The sequence below is a fragment of the Saccopteryx bilineata genome, chromosome 4, assembly GCF_036850765.1.
Source record: "Saccopteryx bilineata isolate mSacBil1 chromosome 4, mSacBil1_pri_phased_curated, whole genome shotgun sequence".
Classification (NCBI taxonomy): Eukaryota; Metazoa; Chordata; class Mammalia; order Chiroptera; family Emballonuridae; genus Saccopteryx; species Saccopteryx bilineata.
The window spans coordinates 111082492-111101818 of record NC_089493.1 but is presented as its reverse complement, the minus strand read 5'-3'; the positions used below and the strand labels follow the sequence as shown (position 1 = coordinate 111101818).

Genomic DNA, 19327 nt, shown 5'->3' with positions numbered 1-19327 from the left:
TGTTGACTTGGTTGTAATAAAACAAATAATCTTACTGCTTTACTCAGTTCCTCTCCAAAGAGCAGACATGGGGGAAAAGCTTATCTGCTTAGTTCTGTTAAAGCTGGAAAGTAAATTAAACACATTTATTTGTCCTAAGCAGTAAAAATTATCTTTCAGTTCTTTCCTTTTTCTCATGTCAAAGGTTGGAATATCTACATAAATCAACAGAAACAGCATCCAAAACTCTATTTATTTTAAAAAAAAAAAAGACCTGTCACCATATGCAAAACCTGAGATTTTTATTTGCCGTTTCACTACAGAAGACTCTGGGATTTATGGTACATTGTTCTTTCCGTAGTTCCTTCACACTCAGAATGGTATTTTATTGTTTACATTCATTTGTTTATAACAAAATAATGTTGATGTCTCATGAAACTATAAACTGCTTTTACTGAGAGAATCATTTATCAGGCTTTTGATTTTTGAACTTTAAATGCCTTCTGGTTATAGAACTGGTAAGCCATAATAACTCTTTACTCTAGGAATAACAACAACAAAAATACAAATATCATTTTCTCTACAAGTCACTTTTAGGAGATAACAAGAGAATATTTTATTTCATCTTATTAACTGATAATGCTAAAAATATAATCTAAATGGATTTTTACCTTTATGGCATTATTAATATCCTGAATTGCAGCAAAATTATTACCCATCTGAAGACAGACCACAGCTCTTCCCTCATAGGCTAGGTAGTTCTTTGGATCAACTTCTATGGCAATGGTAAAGTGGGTCCAAGCTTTCTGGAATTTTTCTTGGGCCTAAAATAATTTTCCATTTACATGAAATAGGATATTATTCATAACATGACAATTGTTTGATTCTGATTTAATCAAATAAAACCTTTAGAAAGGGTCTATTTATACAGTGCTAAATTTAAGATATTTTAAACAAGTAGGCTGTACTGTGAGTGGATTCAATCAACTAATTACTTCTGAGAGTTTATGTTGAAATTGTAATTAATAAAAATAAATCCAATTGTCAGAATAATTGCATAACAATCTTGGACAATTTAAAATCACAGCCACCATGTGAAGCACCTATGCTTTGGAAATCACCACAAAATTTACGTTGAGCTCTGTCTGCACACATAGGCAGATACTATATTTATTTGCTTGGCATTGAACCTCCAGTTATACATAATATACATAATATATGTTGAATAAATAAATGCATAAACCACAGGCATAAAACCTATATTGATAAATTGTGCCAGCATTTGGAATTTTAGGATCACTTCACATACTCTGTGGAAAATGCATGCAAATCTACCAAACATCTATTTATTCCAACCTTAGTGACAACTGGAAAACAAGAAAAAAAGGTCAGGAGAGGGACATCATGAATAGAATGATATCAGAATATTTCCTAGAGAAGACCAACAGGAAACTGAGTACCTCATTACAGGAGGGCATCAAGCTGATGAATTCAGCACAGTCCACGGCATCTAGGAAACTGACTCACATGAACCATGCTAAGCCCACTGACTTTGACATAAAACTAACAAGGGTATAACTAAGATATAACTAATAAGATTACTGTTCTTTAACTAGCAAATCTTCTCCCTCTTGGCAAATTTTGCGAGATTCACCATCATCATCACAAGTTCACTTAATAATCAGGCAAATTGAGATTAAGTTATTAGAATAGCAAACCGCAAACAGCCTCACAGTAGGATTATATCTGTAACCTGTTCCTGACAACAACTGTTATGCTCACTCTCACATCCCTAGTGCTAAGCACACAGTAGGGAAATCTGAAAGTATTTGTTGCACATCAGGTCACTATTTCCCCTGAGCAGGACTGGGTGTGGGCTCTCTAACTCTCGCTTTTCCTTTCCTGATTCAACCCTTCCTCAAACTGATGTGTTCCCAATTCTCTTCCAGGTTGATACAAACCCAGTGGCATCTTCATTAAACATGAATCTGATGTCACTGCTCTGGTTAATGATACATTTTTAACTGGCTTGCAAGCCCTTCACTTCCAGTCATTGTTCGATTTTCTAGACCCACCTCACTTCACTTCTGCCCCCTCCAAAATATTTCTTCCCCTGGGCCCTCCACCTCTTCATCAGTCAGGAACGCTGTGTCTCACCCCACCCCAAACCCCTCCCTCTGACTAATTACTAGTCTTCTAGGCCTCAATTTAAATGTTAATTTCTTAAAAAGCCCTCCTTCACTCCTCAAACAAAGCTAGGTTCCCTACTTATAAACTGTCCTAAAACCCATCCTTTTCCTTTGTTGCATTTATCATGCATATAACTAAATAATGAATCCTATGATTGCTTGGTGCCTCTACCTCTTCAGGTAGCAAACTCTACAAGGAGAAAGAACTAAGTATAGTTCGCTCATTTCTGTATCTTTAGACTTAGATCACTACCTGTCAATAATAGGTGGTCAGTAAATGCCTATCAAAATGTAGTAAACAATGGTAACACATTTGGTAAGACTGTAGTAAGCTCTGCATGCTTTGGGAGTCATCGTGTCTTTTTAAATTGACTTTGCAAATTTCTACTGTGATCCAATAATGGCTAATTTTTTGTTTAATTCTCAGAAGGCAATCTTATGTCTCTTAGTAATGAGTTCTTGGGCATACCTCACTATAATCACTGTTGGGCAAATGAGTTTTTAAAATATGATTTTTGAGTTTGCTCACTTTTATTGTTAAAAATGGTGCTGGTCTGTGAAACTGCTAATTACCTTCCTTCTTGGGAAGGGTCATTGCTATGCTAATGTCACTGGAGGAGAAGTTTTTGGCACCAAAGAAGTTTACAAAGGAGAGAAGAAGAAGGAAAGAAGGAAGCCATTTTTTTCGCAGAGTGAGGAAGGAGGAGAGAAGCCAAGATGGCCGGTGCTGTAGGAGAAGCCAGTCTGTGCAGAGAGGAGAAGAGAGAAGGTGTGCAGATAGGGAACCAGAGATGATTAAGACTGGTGTGGCCTTTGATTCTAGGAAAAAGCAGAAAAGTTCCTCCTGGTTGTGGAACCAGAGAATGTGTCAGGGTTTTGGAGTCCTGTGTGTTTGCTCGATCGCCAGTATGAGAGTAGAATAAAGGAATGGCCCACCATTTTTTGGCTCCACTGCTTCTTTACTGTCTGCCTCAATCTAATAGGAACCTGCAGTGCATGGCAGTGACGGTGGCCGTGACTACGGGGCCTACAATCACCAATCCCAATAACCCCACCCAACATTATTAGCCTGAGATCAGCCAAGCCCACTTATATTTAAATTTTTAAAAATTCAACTTTAATGGAAGTTTATTAATAGGAATTTCAGCAATTTGAACATACTTTTTGTTTAAACTTTTGAATATTAAAAAGGGTAAAAAGAGGATTTAAGATTACTTACTTCCTTTTCATGGAGAATAGCACTTGGAATGGAATAGCACTTTATCCCAAGTATATCACTACATCTCCTATTAGTGCAAAGAACCTGGTGAGTGCATGGGTCAAGTTCAAGTGTCCCAGAAAGCATTTAGAGACCTGCCTGGCCTCACACAGAGCTGCACTCTTCCATCTTGCCAGAAGGACAAATGCCTGATGTCTTGCCCTCTCGGTATATTCTAAATCATTGCCAGTGGGAAATGATCTGAATTCTGAAGTCCCTGTACAGTGCTTGTCTGACCCACTGCAGGGCTAGAGTTCACCTCAGAACTTTCATACACTGTGCATCCTCTTTAGCTTTCCACTAATTCAGCAGGACAGAACCTATACAGCCCAGGTATGAGCTCAAGAAACAAATGTTAGCCAGGTTCTTTCATGTGAAACCCATCAGACAAATTTTAAAAGTTGTCTATAAGTGTGGGGGTAAGGTAGAAAGGGGTGAAGGTATTAAAGAAGCTCAGATTCAAAAGATCCTCATCTCACTACTGTACCTAGTACTCAGAAGTGCTCCCTAGGCAAGCTCCCTGAAACTGCTTCCCACTGCTGTTCAGATATGAATAGCAAGGGAAAGGTAAAATGTTCAAAACTAAAGAAATATTGCCTGGCCAGGTGGTGTTGCAGTGGGTAGAGCATAGACCTGGGATGCTGAGGACCCAGGTCTGAAACCCCGAAGTCACTGGCTTGAGCGCGGGTTCATCTGGCTAGAGTGCAGGCTCACCAGTTTGAGCACAGGGTCTCCACCTTGAGCATGGATCATAGACATGACCACGTGGTCGCTGGCTTGAGCCCAAGGTCACTGGCTTGAGCAAGGGGTCACTAGCTCAGCTGGAACCCCCAAGTTAAGGCATGTATAAGAAAATAATCAATAAACAATTAAAGTGCCACAAGTACAAGTTGATGCTTCCCATATCTCCCCTTTCCTGTTTGTCTGTGTCTGTGTCTGTCTCTCTCTCACTAAAAAAAAAAAGAAAAGAAAGAAAGCATGCATCCTCATCATCAGAAAAGAGCCAAATATATTCTTTCTCTGGTGCAAAATTTGCTTTCATGGCACAAAATGTTCTTATTAATAAATAATATTACCTGCAAATTATAGCCTAAACTAATTCTGGCTTTTGTGTACGTTGGATTGAAATGCAAGGCTCTCAGAAAGTCCTTCTGTGCTTGCTTGTTGCCTTCATCATGACCATATTCCATGTAAGAATTTCCCCGTCCAACGTAAGCATCCACAAAACAAGGATTAATATTAAGAGCCCAGGTGAAGAAATCAACAGCTTCTTCAAACTCTTTGTTTCTGAAAATAAATAAAATTATTGATACTTTCTTGTATGTAAACTTTTCATAAAGATTTGCACGGAACCTTATTAAAAATTTTTACTTTATTATCCATGATAGAAAGTAAGTGTGAGGTCGGTTGGCAATGGGGGAAGGTCATGTGAGGAACCAGGCCTGGGAACTTTGGCTGGAACCGCCCACACCCATGCGTGCCAAAAGAAACTTCCCAGAAGCCCTTTGAAAAAGAACAACCATCTGTCAGCCAATAAAATTTTGCCACGTCATATCAACTTGACACCCAAATGACCCTATAAATTACCCCCACATGGAAGAATCCGTGCGACTTCTCTGACGCCTGTCTCACAGACCAGAGAACATCGTCCAGGAAGCGCTCTACTAAATAAAGCTTCTGCTATTCCACACTTCATGGCTATGCCCTTCTTTCTTCCTCAGCAGGGAAAATACCTTACATTTGGTGCTGAAACCTGGGAGGAGTTTGAAGCCCACTGGGGCCGCTCCTCTCCCCTTCCCTTCCGAGGAAGAGCCAGGATCTCTGACTTTCCACCCACTTCGGCACATGGTGCGGTAAGTCCCCTGCCTCCCGCCTCCCCTCAGTTCTTTCCACCAAGACTCCCTGTCTGTAATCGCAGCTGTGTCAGGAACCTTTTATCCATTCCGAGTGCATGTGTGCCCATGGAGACATCCAGGCCACACCCACTCTTCCTAACTGTCCAGTGACCAGAGCTTGAGTGGTGGGATGCCAATTCTCATCTCTGATCGCTCCAAGGGCTGAAGGTGGCCATAGAGGCACAAGAATCAAAAATACTCCTGGAGTGCCTTATCCAAAATCTCTCCCTCCCTAAAGAAGAAGAAACTGTTCTTCTTCTCCACTGTGGCCAGGCCACAATTCCCACTGGATAATTGAACCAGGTGGCCTCCTGAAGGGACTTTCGATTTTAACATCCTCACCAATTTATTGCCAAAAAAACTGGGAAATGGTTGGAGACCCCTTACATTCAGTGTTTCAAGTATTTGCAGTCCCGTCCTAATCTCTGTGCCACCTGCTCCATGGCACAGGCCCTTTTTGGCCAGAGAAACCTCAGCTAAACCCTCCACTCCTGATCTTTCCTCCTTCGCTGACCCCCAACTCTCTTCCCCTCCTGCAGGCTCCCTCCATCCTATCAGCTCCTCCCCTCCATTCGATGGATCCTGTTTCTCATTCACTTGCAAATACCAGTCCCTCTTTCTCCTCCCCTGCTGGCCAGAGGCCCCTCCCTTCTCCACTGTGTTCTTAAACCCCTCCCCCATAAGGTCCTCTCCTCCACAGGCCATTGGTCCTCAAACTGGTTTGCAGGGCTCCTGACCCCACGGCGCAGCCCTGGTCTTCTTGCAAGAAGTTCTGGCCCTGTCCTACCTATGGCTCCAGCGTTTCCAGCCAGATCTGAGTGCTCCCCAGTAGCCCCCCTCCTCTTATTCTCAGCCCCCGAACCCCTATCCGAGACCTGATGAACATGGCGTTTAAGTTTTTAATGGTTGCAACTAGTAGAAAAAGACCAAGGCTGCTCACCAGGCCCGCATGCTCCAAACCCAGGCTCTTGTGGCAGCCCTGAGGCCTGCAGAGCATCAGGGTCAAGGCATAGGAGGTGCCCGACCCAAGTCCAGACTGCAAAGAGGAACCCCACTAGGAACTTGCTTTAAATGTGGCAAGGAGGGTCACTGGGCCTGACAGTGCCCCATGCCCGAGGCCGCCCACTAAGCCCTGCCCTAACTGCAAGCAGCCCGATCACTGGCAGAGCAATTGCCCCTTTTGGGCAATAGGCTTTTCGTCATGCCTCTACATGGAGGACAAGCCACTCAAATGGGAGGCCAAGTCAGTCAGGCAGGCCCATCGCTCAAACTCCTAGGCCTCATGGACGACTGATGCGGCCCAGACTCAGAGACCCCCATCACCCTTGCCAAGCCCTGGGTAATGCTACAGGTAGCAGGTAAGTCCATCTCATTTCTTGCAGCACACTCTGAACCTCTAGTTCCCTCACAGGTCTTTGTTATGGGAGTATAGATGGGACCCCTTCTTTTCTCCTTTGCATGCCACCCCTGAAATGCAATTTGGACAGGATGCCATACGGTAATATTGATTACTCCTACTGCAGCCAAACTCCTAGGACAAACATCTTAATACCATGTTTATCGACTCAAGCTTGCTCCCATGCAGGACCACTGGCAGTTGGAACCACTGCGCCCTACCTGTCTCTGGCTCACTAAAAGTTTGGGCCCTGCAGATTCCCCTGTTGCTCCTGTCCCTTCCACCAGGAACCTGCCACCAGAGTGAGCTAAAGCAGGGAGCAATGCTGTTCAATGAGACTGGCCCAATGGAAGAAAGCATCGGGGTCCTCCACCATCTGCAAGAGAAACTGTGCAAGGATCTCTCCTTCTACAACCCGCTTAACTCCTGGTAGCAGCCACCCATCCTCACCTGGGCTGCCCCTATCCTAGGTCCTCTTCTAATTATCAACATATTACTCATATTTACTCCTCTATTTTTAAATTCTTACAGGGCCACATCTGCGAGGTTTCTCAAGTCATGGTCAAACAGATGCTCCTACACCCATATACGCAACTCCCCTCAGGGCCTACCTGACTGACTTGGCCTCCCATTTGAGTGGCTTGTCCTCCACGTAGAGGCATGATGAAAAGCCTATTGCCCAAAAGGGGCAATTGCTCTGCCAGTGATCGGGCTGCTTGCAGCCTTCTGACCTCCTCTCCCCACGATGCCCCTAACCAGCAGGAAGTACCCAGACAAATAGTGGTGCCCCTCTCTAACATAAAGGGTCAGAATATGAGGTCAGTTGGCAATGGGGGAAGGTCACGTGAGGAACCAGGCCTGGGAACTTTGGCTGGAACCGCCCACACCCATGCATGCTAAAAGAAACTTCCCAGAAGCCCTTTGAAAAAGAACGACCATCTGTCAGCCAATGAAATTTCATCACGTCATATCAACTCGACCACCCTAACGACCCTATAAATTACCCTCACGTGGGAGAATCAGTGTGACTTCTCTGGCCCCAGTCTTGTGGAGCAGAGAACATTGTCCAAGAAGTGCTCTACTGTAAATAAAGCTCTTGCTGTTCCATAATTCATGGCTACGCTCTTCCTTCTTCCTTGGCAGGGAAAATACCTTACAGTAAGTACATGAGTCCATACAACCTAAGAAAAGCTGAAGGGGTCTTTGAAGATTGTGATGAAAGAAAAAAAAGAAGATAAGAGCAATTTTCATACCAGAATAAGCTGGGATAATATTCTAGAGTCCTTTTCTCAGAATTATAAAAGGCTGAATAGCATTCCTGAATTTGATTTATTTTTTATTTTTTTATTGCTTTAAATTTATTGTGTTTACATAGACTCAAGTGTCCCACCAAATACATCCCCCCCACACCCCTGTTCCTCTCAACTTCTCCCTTGCCACCCTCCACCCTTCCCTCCAGGATTTGCTTTTCTGCTCTCTATAACGCTGTGTTATGTATAAGGTCTACAGGAAAGTTCTGTCCATTTCTATCACAACAAGTTTTGACACGTAAGCACATGTTTATTTGGCGCATGTGTGCCTCTCTATTTTTATCACTTAATGTATACATACTGACATAGCAAATTAACTAAAACAAAGTTGATTCATGTTAGTCTTATGTGTGAAGTGATAGTGTACCCATGGCTACTGATAAAGTTCATTTACGCCACTGTATTGTATACGAATTTCAACAAGGAAGAAATGCTACAGAAGCATGTAGAAATTTATTGAAAGTGTTTGGTGAAGGTACAGTTTCTGATAGGACATGCAGAAGATGGTTTGAAAAATTCGAAACAGGTGATTTCGACCTTTCTGATAAGCCACGTTCTGGGCAACCATCTTTGATCGATGATGATGTTGTTAAGACCATGTTGAAGCAAAATCCTTTTCTGACAACATCAGAGATCACAGAAAGGCTTAATTCAGCTCAGCAAACCATTTCGGACCATATTCAGAAGACAGGATTGGTGTGGAAATATATTATTTAATAAAGTTTATTGGCGGTAAGAAAAATTTATATTTTGTTTTATTCCAAAAATGGACAGAACTTTCTGGTAGACCTTATATATATAAGTTCACCAATCTCCCTTCTCTGATCCCATCCTATTATCCCCTTTCCCTCTGGTCCCTTTGATCCTGCCTCTGCCTCAGTTCTGTTCCTCAGTTCACATTGTTCATTGGATTCCTCAAATGAGTGAGGTCATATGATATTTTTCTTTCTCTGCTGGCTTATATCACTTAACATAATAGTTTCCAGGTCGATCCATGTCGCAAAAGATAAGATTTCCTTCATTTTCATGGCCCTATTTTATTCCATTGTATATATGTACCATTGCTTTTTAATTCACTCGTCTACTGACAGACACTTGGGCTATTTCCAGATTTTGGCTATTGTAAAAAAAAATGCTGCCATAAACATGGGAATGCATTTCTTCTTTTGAATCAGTGATGTGGTGTCCTTAGAATGTATTCCTAAAAGTGGGATGGCTGGGTCAAAAGGCAGTTCCATTTTAAATTTTTTGAGGAATCTCCATACTGTTTTCCACAGTGGCTGCACCAGTCTGCATTCCCACCAGCAGTGCAGGAGGGTTCCCTTTTCTCCACATCCTCGCCAGCACTTACTCTGTGTTGTTTTGTTGATGAGCGCCATTCTAACTGGTGTGAGTTGATACCTCATTGTGGTTTGAATTTGCATTTCTCTAATGATTAGTGATGTTGAACATTTTTTCATCAGCCTATTGGCCATCTGTATGTTCTCTTTGGAGAAGTGTCTATTCATTTCTTTTGCCCATTTTTTGAATGGATTGTTTATCTTCCTGGTGTTGAGTTTTACAAGTTCTTTATACATTCTGGTTATTAACCCCTTAGCAGAAGTATTTTTGAATATGTTCTCCCATTGTGTGGTTTGTCTTTTTATTCTGTCCTTATTGTCTTTAGCTGTGCAAAAGATTTTTAGTTTGATATAGTCCCATTTGTTGATTTTGTCCTTTATTTCTCTTGCCCATGGAGGTAAATCAGCAAATACATTGCTGCGAGAGATGTCGGAGAACTTACTGTCTATGTTTTCTTCTAAGGTGCTTATATTTTCACAACTTACATTTAAGCCTTTTATCTATTTTGAGATTATTTTTGTGAATAGTGTAAATTGGTGGTCTAGTTTCATTTTTTTGCATGTACCTGTCCAATTTTTCCAACACCATTTGTTAAAGAGACTTTCTTTACTCCATTGTATACTCTTACCTCGTTTGTCAAATATCAATTGTCCATAAAGGTGTGGGTTTATTTATTATGAGTTCTCTGCTCTGTTCCATTGATCCATATGCCTGTTCTTGTGCCAGTACAAAGCTGTTTTGAGTACAATGGCCTTGTAGTATAATTCAATATCAGGAAGTGTGATACTACCCCCTTTATTCTTCTTTTTCAAGATTGCTGAGGCTATTTGTGTTTTCTTTTGATTCCATAGAAATTTTTGGAATATTGGTTCTATATCTTTGAAGTATGTCATTGGTATTTTAATTGAAATAGCATTGAATTCAATTTATAAATTGCTTTGGGTAATATAGACATATTAATAATGTTTATTCTTCCTATCCATGAACACAGTAGATGCTTCCACTTGTTTGCATCTTCCTTGATTTCTTTTATCAATATTTTATAATTTTCTGAGTACAAATCTTCTACCTCCTTGGTTAAATTTACCCCTAGGTACTTTATTTTATTGTTGCAATAGTGAAGGTAATTGTTTTCTTAATTTCTCTTTCAGACAGTTCATTGTTGGTATATAAAAATCACTCTGATTTCTGAATATTAATTTTATATCCTATCACCTTGCTGAATTCATTTATCAGGTCCAATAGTTTTCTGACTGAGACTTTATGGTATTCTATGTACAGTATCATATCATCTGCAAATAATGAGTTTTACTTCTTCTTTTCCAGTTTGGATGCCTTTTATATCTTCTTCTTGTCTGATTGCTGTGGATAGGACTTCCAGAACTATGTTGAATAAGAGTGGTGAAAAGAGGCACCCCTGCCTTATTGCTGATTTTAAGGGAATTGCTTTTCACTTTTGTCCATTGAGTATGATGTTGGCTGTGGGTTTGTCATAGATGGCCTTCATCATGTTGAGGCATGTTCCCTGTATTCACATTTTGCTGAGAGTTTTGATCATAAATGGATGCTGGATTTTATAAAATGCTTTTCCTGTATCTATTGACACAATCATGTGATTTTTCTCCTTCCTTTTGTTTATGTGATGAACCACATTGTTTGATTTGAAATATTGTACCAGTCTTGCCTCCACAGAATATATTCCACTTGATCATGATGTATGATTTTTTTCATGTATTGCTGGATACAGTTTACTAATATTTTGTTGAGAATTTTAACATCTAAATTCATCAGGGATATTGGCCTATAGTTTTCTTTCTTTTTATTGTCTTTGCCTGGTTTTGGAATCAGAATTATGCTTGCCTCATAAAAGGAGCTTGGAAGTTTTCCCTCATTTTGAATTTTTTAAAATAGCTTGAGAAGGACAGAAGTTAGTTCTTCTTTGAATATTTGGTAGAATTTGCCAGTAAAGCCATCAGGCCCAAGACTTTGTTTGTTGGGAGATTTTGATAATTGTTTTCTATCTCATTTGTTGTAGTTGGTCTGTTTAGGTTTCTGATTCTTACAGATTAATTTTTGAAAGATTGTATGTTTCAAGAAATTTGTCCATTTCACCAAAGTTGTCTAATTTTTTGGCATACAGTTCTTTATAGTATTTTCTTACAATCCTTTGTATTTCTGCTGTGTCAGTTGTTACTTCTCCACTCTTATTTCTAATTTTATTTATTTGAGTCCTCTCTTGTTTTTTATTGGTGAGTCTGGTTAATGGTTCATCAATCTTGTTTACCTTTTCAAAGAACAAGCTCTTGGTTTCATTTATCCTCTGTATTGTTTTTTTAACCTCTATGTCATTATTTCTGTCTGATCTTAATTATTCCCTTCCTTCTACTTTCTCTGGGCTTTCTACTTGCTGTTCTTTTTCTAGTTCTTTTAGATACAGTTAAATTGTTTATTTGAGCTTTTTCTAGCTTCTTAAGATATGCTTGTAAATGCCACGAACTTCCCTCTCAGGACTGCTTTTGCTGTGTCCCATAAATTTTGAGTTGTTGTAAGTTCATTTTCATTTGTTTCAATGAAACTTTTTATTTCTTCCTTGATCTCATTGTTAACCCATTCATTATTTAATAACATGCTATTTAGTTTCTATGTGTTTGAGTGTTTTTGTTTTTCTATTGTAGTTGATTTCTAATTTCAAGCCATTTTGATCTGAGAAGATGTTTGATATGATTTCAATCTTCTTAAATTTATTAAGACTCGTTTTGTGTCCTAACATGTGGTCTATCCTAGAGAATATACCATGAGCACTTGAAAAAAATGTATATTCTGCTGCTTTAGGGTGAAAGGCGCTGAAGATATGTATTAAATCCAGTTGATCTAGTGTGTCCTTTAAGTCTCCTGTTTCTTTGTTAATTTTCTTTCTTGAGGATCTATCCAGTAATGTTAATGGAGTATTGAAGTCGCCTACTATTATAGTATTATTGTTGATCTCACTCTTTATGTCCATCAAAATCTGCTTTATATATTTGGGTGCTCCTATACTAGGTGCATAGATATTTATAATAGTTATATCTTCCTGTTGGATTGCTGCTCTTATCATTATGTAGTGACCTTCTTTTTCCCTTACTATAACCTTTGTGTTACAGTCTATTTTGTCAGATATAAGTATTGCTACCCCAGCTTTTTTTTTTTCATTTCCATTTGAATGATTTTTTTCCATCCCTTCACTTTCAGTCTGTGTGTCTCTTTTGTTTTGAAGTGTGTCTCTTGTAGACAGCATATGTATAGGTCTTGTTTTCTTATCCACTCAGCTACCCTATGTCTTTTGATTGGAGCATTTAATCCATTTACATTTAAGGTTATTATTGATATGTAGTTGTTTCTTGCCATTTTATTCTTTAAATCTACATTTCTTTTTCTAGATTTTTTTCCCCTTAGTTCTGTTTATAGCAGGCCCCTTAACATTTCTTGCAGCATTGTTTTGGTTGTAATGAATTCCTTTAGTTTATTTTTTGTCTGCTTGTTTGGGGTTTTTTTGGCCTAGAATCTTTTTATTGTTCTTTTAATTATAAATGATAGTCTTGCTGGATAGAGAAGTCTTGGTTGTAGGCTTTTGTTTTGCATTACTTTGAATATTTCTTGCTATTCTTTCTGGCCTCTAATGTTTCTGTTGAGAAGTCAAATGTCATCCTTATGGAGGCTCCTCTGTAGGTAATTGACTGCTTTTCTCTTGCAGCTTTTAGTATTCTTTCCTTATCCCTTAATTTTGGTATTTTAATTATGATGTGTCTTGGTCTTGGCCTCTTTGGGTTTATCCTTAATGGGACTGTCTGGGCTTCTTGAAATTGTGTGACTTTTTGCTTCATCATTTTAGGGAAGTTTTCAGCTATAATTTCTTCAATCAGGTTCTCTATCCCTTGTTCTTTCTCTTCTCCTTCAGGAACCCCTATGATGTGGATGTTGTTTCCCTTCATGTTGTCACAGAGCTCTCTTAGAGTTTCTCCATACATTTGATCCTCAGCTTCATCCATCCTGTTTTTAATTCCTTCTAATATGGTCTTCATTTCTGATATTGTATTTGTCATTCCTGACTGGTTCTTTTTTATGATTTCAATGTCCATTTTGATGCTTGCTGTCTCTTTAGGTACTCATTAAGTCCATCCATTGTTGCTCTAAGATCTTTGAGCATCCTAACAATCATTATTTTAACTCTGCATCTGGTAATTTGGTTATTTTCATTTCATTCAGATATTTTTCTGTGGATTTCTCTTGTTGATTCATTTGGGTTGTGTTTCTCTGCCTTCCCATTTTGTCTGTATATAGACTTTTCCTTTGGATGTGTTGTTTGTATAGCTAGATGAGTTTAGGGTTGGTATTGTCAGCCTCCAGTTTCCAGTTGTGTTTTTTCTAGAACTTCTTGGGTTGGCATCACCTGCTGTTTGTAAACTGCTGTGGGCTATTTTTTTGGTCACTGTTCTTTTTGTTATTTGTACTGGTGTTTTCTATATCTTAACTGGGTCAAGTGTGAGAAGACTTTCTTTAAATCACTCTAACAAGGGTTGTTAGGTCCTGAACTGATGCTCTCCACATCTGACCTCTGGATGTGCCCTCCCTGGACCTTCTTGGCGGGATCATGATGCTGACCAGAGGGGGATCGCTGCCTATGACTTGCCCTTATCTACCTTTTTGGAGCAACAGGCAATCCAGAATTTGTGGTTGCCTCTGCTGAGTTCAGGTGTCATTGTTAATATCAACTGCGCTCTTAGGCTGGCTTTTATCTACTTTTGGCCTAAAGGGTGTTCATTTAAATGTTCAGGTTCCTCTGAGATCTGCTTTCTGCCATCTCTTATTGGTGGCTACTTGTTGGGCTCAGTATTATAAATCAGGGGTTAGGTAAGGTATTGGATGTGGCTTGTCCCTTAGCCTCAGGTGTCATTCTATCCAGACTTCTTTTTTCTTTTCTCTCCTTTTATATTTTTCTTCTTTTTCAGCCCTCAGAAGGTTGTGGCCACAGGAGTCAAATGGGTGTGGCCTCTGTGTTCCCAAGGAGTGTCTGTCTGTATGCCCGCCACCACTGCTGCCACCACCTCAAGCATTGGGGCACCAATGTTGCTGGCGCTGGCCCTCCGCTGTAGCTTTGGTGGCTTCCATCTCACCTCAGTGGGTGGGACTGCGTGCGTGCATGCACGCGCACACATGCACACGCACACACAGACACACACGGGCCTCCACCATGGCTGGCCCTTGGACTCTGCCCTACCCCCGTGGGCTGAACTGCATTCTCGCACCCAGTCACAAGCCTTGGCTGGTTCCCCAGCTTCTGCTTTGCCCCTGCGAGCTGGACTGTGTTTGCACACCCAGGCTGCGATCCTTGGCCGGTTCTTGGGCTTCAGCCTTGCCCCCAAAGGCAGGACTACACTCAAGCACTCAGGCCACAAGCCTTGGCCAGTTCTCTGACTTCTGCCTCACCCCCACAGGCCGGACTACACTTGCACACTCATCCTACAGCTGTGGGATGGACTGTGTTCATGTGCCCAGTCTGCAGCTGCAGCCAGCCCCCAGCTTCTGCCCCCATGGCCGGGACTGTCTTCACACTCTGGGGCCACCGCAGCCAGCCCCCAGCCTCCGCCCCTTGCAGATGAGACCACGCTTTCGCAGTCCACCACCGCCCGCCCTCCAGCAAGCAGTCAGTAGTGTGGAGGTGGCAATGCAACTCAGACCTCAGCACTCAATACTGTAGCCCTGATGGTCCCCTGCTTCTAAGCTACTCTTTTTTCTGACTGTAGCAGGAGAGCTTCTGTTTGGCTGTTGACCTGCTTCCCTTTGCTGGTATAGCTGGTTCCAGGAAAAATATTCACTTTAGATTTACAATGCCCCTCAGCCCAGGGGTTAGGTAGCTATCCCTCAAAGTGTTTCTCCCTGTGCCTCCTGGATTACACTCTCTTCCTGCTACTCCAGTCCTCTCAGCTCTCCCCATCCCCCAAAGCCCCAGGTGGGTGGTTGTGAAAGAGGTTTTCTGCACAGTCCCTTTAGACGAATCCTGGGTCTGAGAAATCTGTCTTTTTCTTGAAAGCAGTATTCTGGCTCATTTCACAGCTAAATACTGTCTGTACACCTCTTCTAGGCTCCACAGCTCCAGGCTGGGGTTCTGGTCCTGGGGCCCAGGACCCTCCCCTCTCGGGGAAATCCACCCAGCCACATGAGCCCCTCCAGGCCGCTGCTCACTCCCAAGAGCTGGGCAGCCCTCTCCGCATTTCCACTTTTCCTATCAGTCTCAGTGTGGCTTCTTTAGTGATATTTGGTTATAGATTCCTCTTCGTTTAGCCCAAAGTTGGTTTTTCCAAATGATTGTTCTTAAAATTAAGTTGTAATCCACTTTGGTTCTATGAAGTGGAAGTTGGAACATCTGCCTTCTCCATCATTATCTTGCCATCCACCACCCCCCGAATCTGTTTTAAATAGTTATCAGGGCCCTGGCTCCATGCATAAAGCATTGTCCCAGCATACAATGTGCCAGGTTTGATCCCAGGTCTTGGCACACAGAGGAAGTATCTGCTTCTCCATTCCTCCTTTTTCCCCTTCCCTACATCTCCCCTCTAGCAGCCAGTGGCTCAGTTGTTCCCAGCATTGGCCCAGGTGGTCCCTGAGGGTAACTCTGTGGATTCAGGCATTGGCCCCTAATGGGTGAGTCCTGGTCAGGGCTCATACAAAAGTCTGTCTCACTATCTCCCCTCCACTCACTTAAAAAAATACCTTATCAGTGGTCAACATAGAAAGATATACTATTTTTGACAGAATACTCTAAAGCAGAGTATAATAAGTTTATAGGTATTAAATATTTCCTTATACAACAAAATGAACCAAATTTTTATACATGGGAGTCCTTCAGATCTTTTATAAGGGCGAGTTCTTTCTTTTTGAACACCAGGAGAGAATAGAATAAAAATTTATTTTATTTATTAATTTGTAAATATAAGTGATTAAATAATAACTTGTTTTTTCTTCCCTATTTTTTCTCTTGCAGTAGGGTGAGGGAAGCAATGGAATCAAATATTTTTCATAAAGAAGTCACTTTTCCATCTGATACGCATATCTAACAATTATATTTAATCTCAACATAGGGAAAGCTATTTTTCTATACTTCTTTAGTTATCAGCACTAGCATTTAATGAGCATCTAGTCTGTTTTGACTAAGTAAATAATCACTGAACTTTATCACTCGAAAGGGACCTTGAAAACCACCTTTTAAGCTCTTAAAAGAAGAGAACTAAAAATAAAGTCCAGAGGAGGTAACAGTGTCAAAGCCAGTATCCCCAGCACCTTGCATCAACAGGGGGGTAAAATGAAACAAATGCCGCTAGAGAAATGGTCATTTCATTTTTTGAAGATGTGTATCTCACCAGGTGTCCTGTAAACTGAACTTCTTGTTAAATAATCACATGACAGTTCAACTGGAACAATGTGTTATGTTAGGACACATGTTCATTAGCACAGAAACTGTTAAGTATCAGTTACCACAAATAACTTAACTATAATGTGCTTTTTATAGTTAAAAGCACATTTTAGCACATTTAGTAAAAGCACATTATATTAATGTTTCTAAAATAAAGTGTGTTTGTATGAAACAGTGTGACCACTGACAGAGGTGCATGGTTCCCTTCGGTGCCCATGGCTCCGGACCATGTGCACAGCCCACAGGCGAGGCCAGACAGGATGGCTCACCAAACTTTCTAAATTAATCACATACATGACCAGATGGGCCCCACTGAGTTGTACAAATAAATCATAAATACCTCCCAAAACTAAAGAATGTGACTTGCAGAGTCAAAGATCCAAAAATATTTCATGCAAATATAAGAATGGTAAAATCAACTTGCTTGAAGTGACAAGTGGCTAGAATGTGTAACTGAGTGATCAAGCTCTCCCTCTGTGACATTTTTTTTTATACAAAGGTGGCTTTCTCAAAGAGACCTAAAACTTAACTCTAGTACAACACTCGTAGTGACCAAATTGGGCAACAAGTGGAATATTCAGCCTAAGGAATGTTGTCTCCTAGCAACCACAAGAGTGAGAACGAGAGATATATAAAGGCGTACTTAAAAAGTCTGCAACCTCATGAGTTCAAAGACCAAAGCTCTAAAATTTAAAGATTTACTCCTTAAAAAAAATTTTTCCAATTGGAAAAATTTTACTTTCCTCACTCTAGGAAACCAGTAATGAATCTCCAATACTGAGAAACCATGCTGCTATGATGTATGTTGTAGACTATCTTGAAAAGCAAAAATTTTTTCTGAAATAAATATAACCTATCACTGAACATTTCTTAGTGTTGAATTCAGTAAAACTCTTAAAACTCAAAACACATGGAATTGAGTTAGGAGGGATTTACTGTTGGTTTAAATTCTACTTTTATTAAAGGACAATAGAGATTCTCGTCGACTGATGAAAGCTGGTTATTTGGAATTGCAAAGTAGAATCAGCTTAAGAAGGCTCTGCCATATAGTACACCCAGTGATTACATTTCATGAAAGAGATTGGGAACTGACACACAGAGAAACTGACTGACTCTAATAGTTGTTAAATATAGGAATGAGGTTGAGAGAAATTTTGAAGTCTGTTTTTAATTTTGAGAAAATGCAATGACCTCAGACATTTTTGTTCTGTGCTCATCTACCAAAACAAACACATCAGTCATCATTATTTTATGGCTTTTAAAGAATGACAATTACTTCAAGAGATGGATTGTATGAAGTTTGCTAAATTAAAATAGACACTGGTGTGACTATGTTTTGCTGTTTATATACAATAAAGGTCCCGGTTTAGGCCTTTAAACTCAAAGAGAGCTTGACAAGTTTCAGTTATATTACTATGTTCATAAAATACAAAATCTAACTCTCATAGAGAAATGTAGCTGTGCTATATCCTAAAAGGGAAAAAAAAAGAATGTTAATTTTTCAAATAATTCAAAATTGGATATTCATACAGCCTAATCTTATAGTTTATGAACTATCCTAATTTCCCCCTCCAATTAATTGTTATTATTTTGCTCTTAAATCATAATGCTGTAAACCAGCATAATGCTGTAAACCCATAAGTTTGGGTCCCCAAACTTTTTACACAGGGTGCCAGTTCACTGTCTCTCAGACCGTTGGAGGGCCAGACTATAAATAAAGCTATGAACAAATCCCTATGCACACTGCACATAATCTTATTTTAAAGTAAAAAAAAACAAAACAGGAACAAATACAATATTTAAAATAAAGAACAAGTGCCCTGGCCAGTTGGCTCAGCGGTAGAGCGTCGGCCTGGCGTGCAGGGGACCCGGGTTCGATTCCCGGCCAGGGCACATAGGAGAAGAGCCCATTTGCTTCTCCACCCCCCCTCCTTCCTCTCTGTCTCTCTCTTCCCCTCCCGCAGCCAAGGCTTCATTGGAGCAAAGATAGCCCGGGCGCTGGGGATGGCTCCTTGGCCTCTGCCCCAGGCGCTAGAGTGGCTCTGGTCGCGGCAGAGCGACACCCCGGAGGGGCAGAGCATCGCCCCCTGGTGGGCAGAGCGTCGCCCCTGGTGGGCGTGCCGGGTGGATCCCGGTCAGGCCCATGCGGGAGTCTGTCTGTCTCTCCCCGTTTCCAGCTTCAGAAAAAATAAAAAAAATAAAGAACAAGTAAATTTAAATCAACAAACTGACCAGTATTTCAATGGAAACTATGGGCCTGCTTTTGGCTAATGAGATGGTCAATGTCCAGTTTCATATTTGTCACTGCTAGCCGTAACAAGTGATATGACGCACTTCCAGAGCCATGACGCGAACGTCCCGCATCACCGGAAGTAGTACTGTAAATGAGAAATGCCATGCTTTGCAGCGCCGCTACATACAGTACTCCAGGAGCACAGGATGCATCCTGTGCTCTCTCACTGACCACCAATGAAAGAGGTGCCCCTTCCGGAAGTGTGGCAGGGGCTGGATA

General features: G+C 40.8%; 1 protein-coding gene across 1 annotated transcript in view; it reads right to left on the bottom strand.

Annotated features, from left to right (window-relative positions):
- The window catches only part of LOC136335525 (tetratricopeptide repeat protein 6-like), a 58357-nt gene that overhangs the window by 17530 nt on the left and 21500 nt on the right, over positions 1 to 19327 (bottom strand). The window contains exons 7-8 of the mRNA XM_066276722.1: positions 4503 to 4713; positions 651 to 803 (exon numbers count right to left, since the gene is read on the bottom strand). Coding sequence (XP_066132819.1) covers positions 651 to 803; positions 4503 to 4713 — 364 coding nt within the window. The remainder of the gene's footprint in view (positions 1 to 650; positions 804 to 4502; positions 4714 to 19327) is intronic.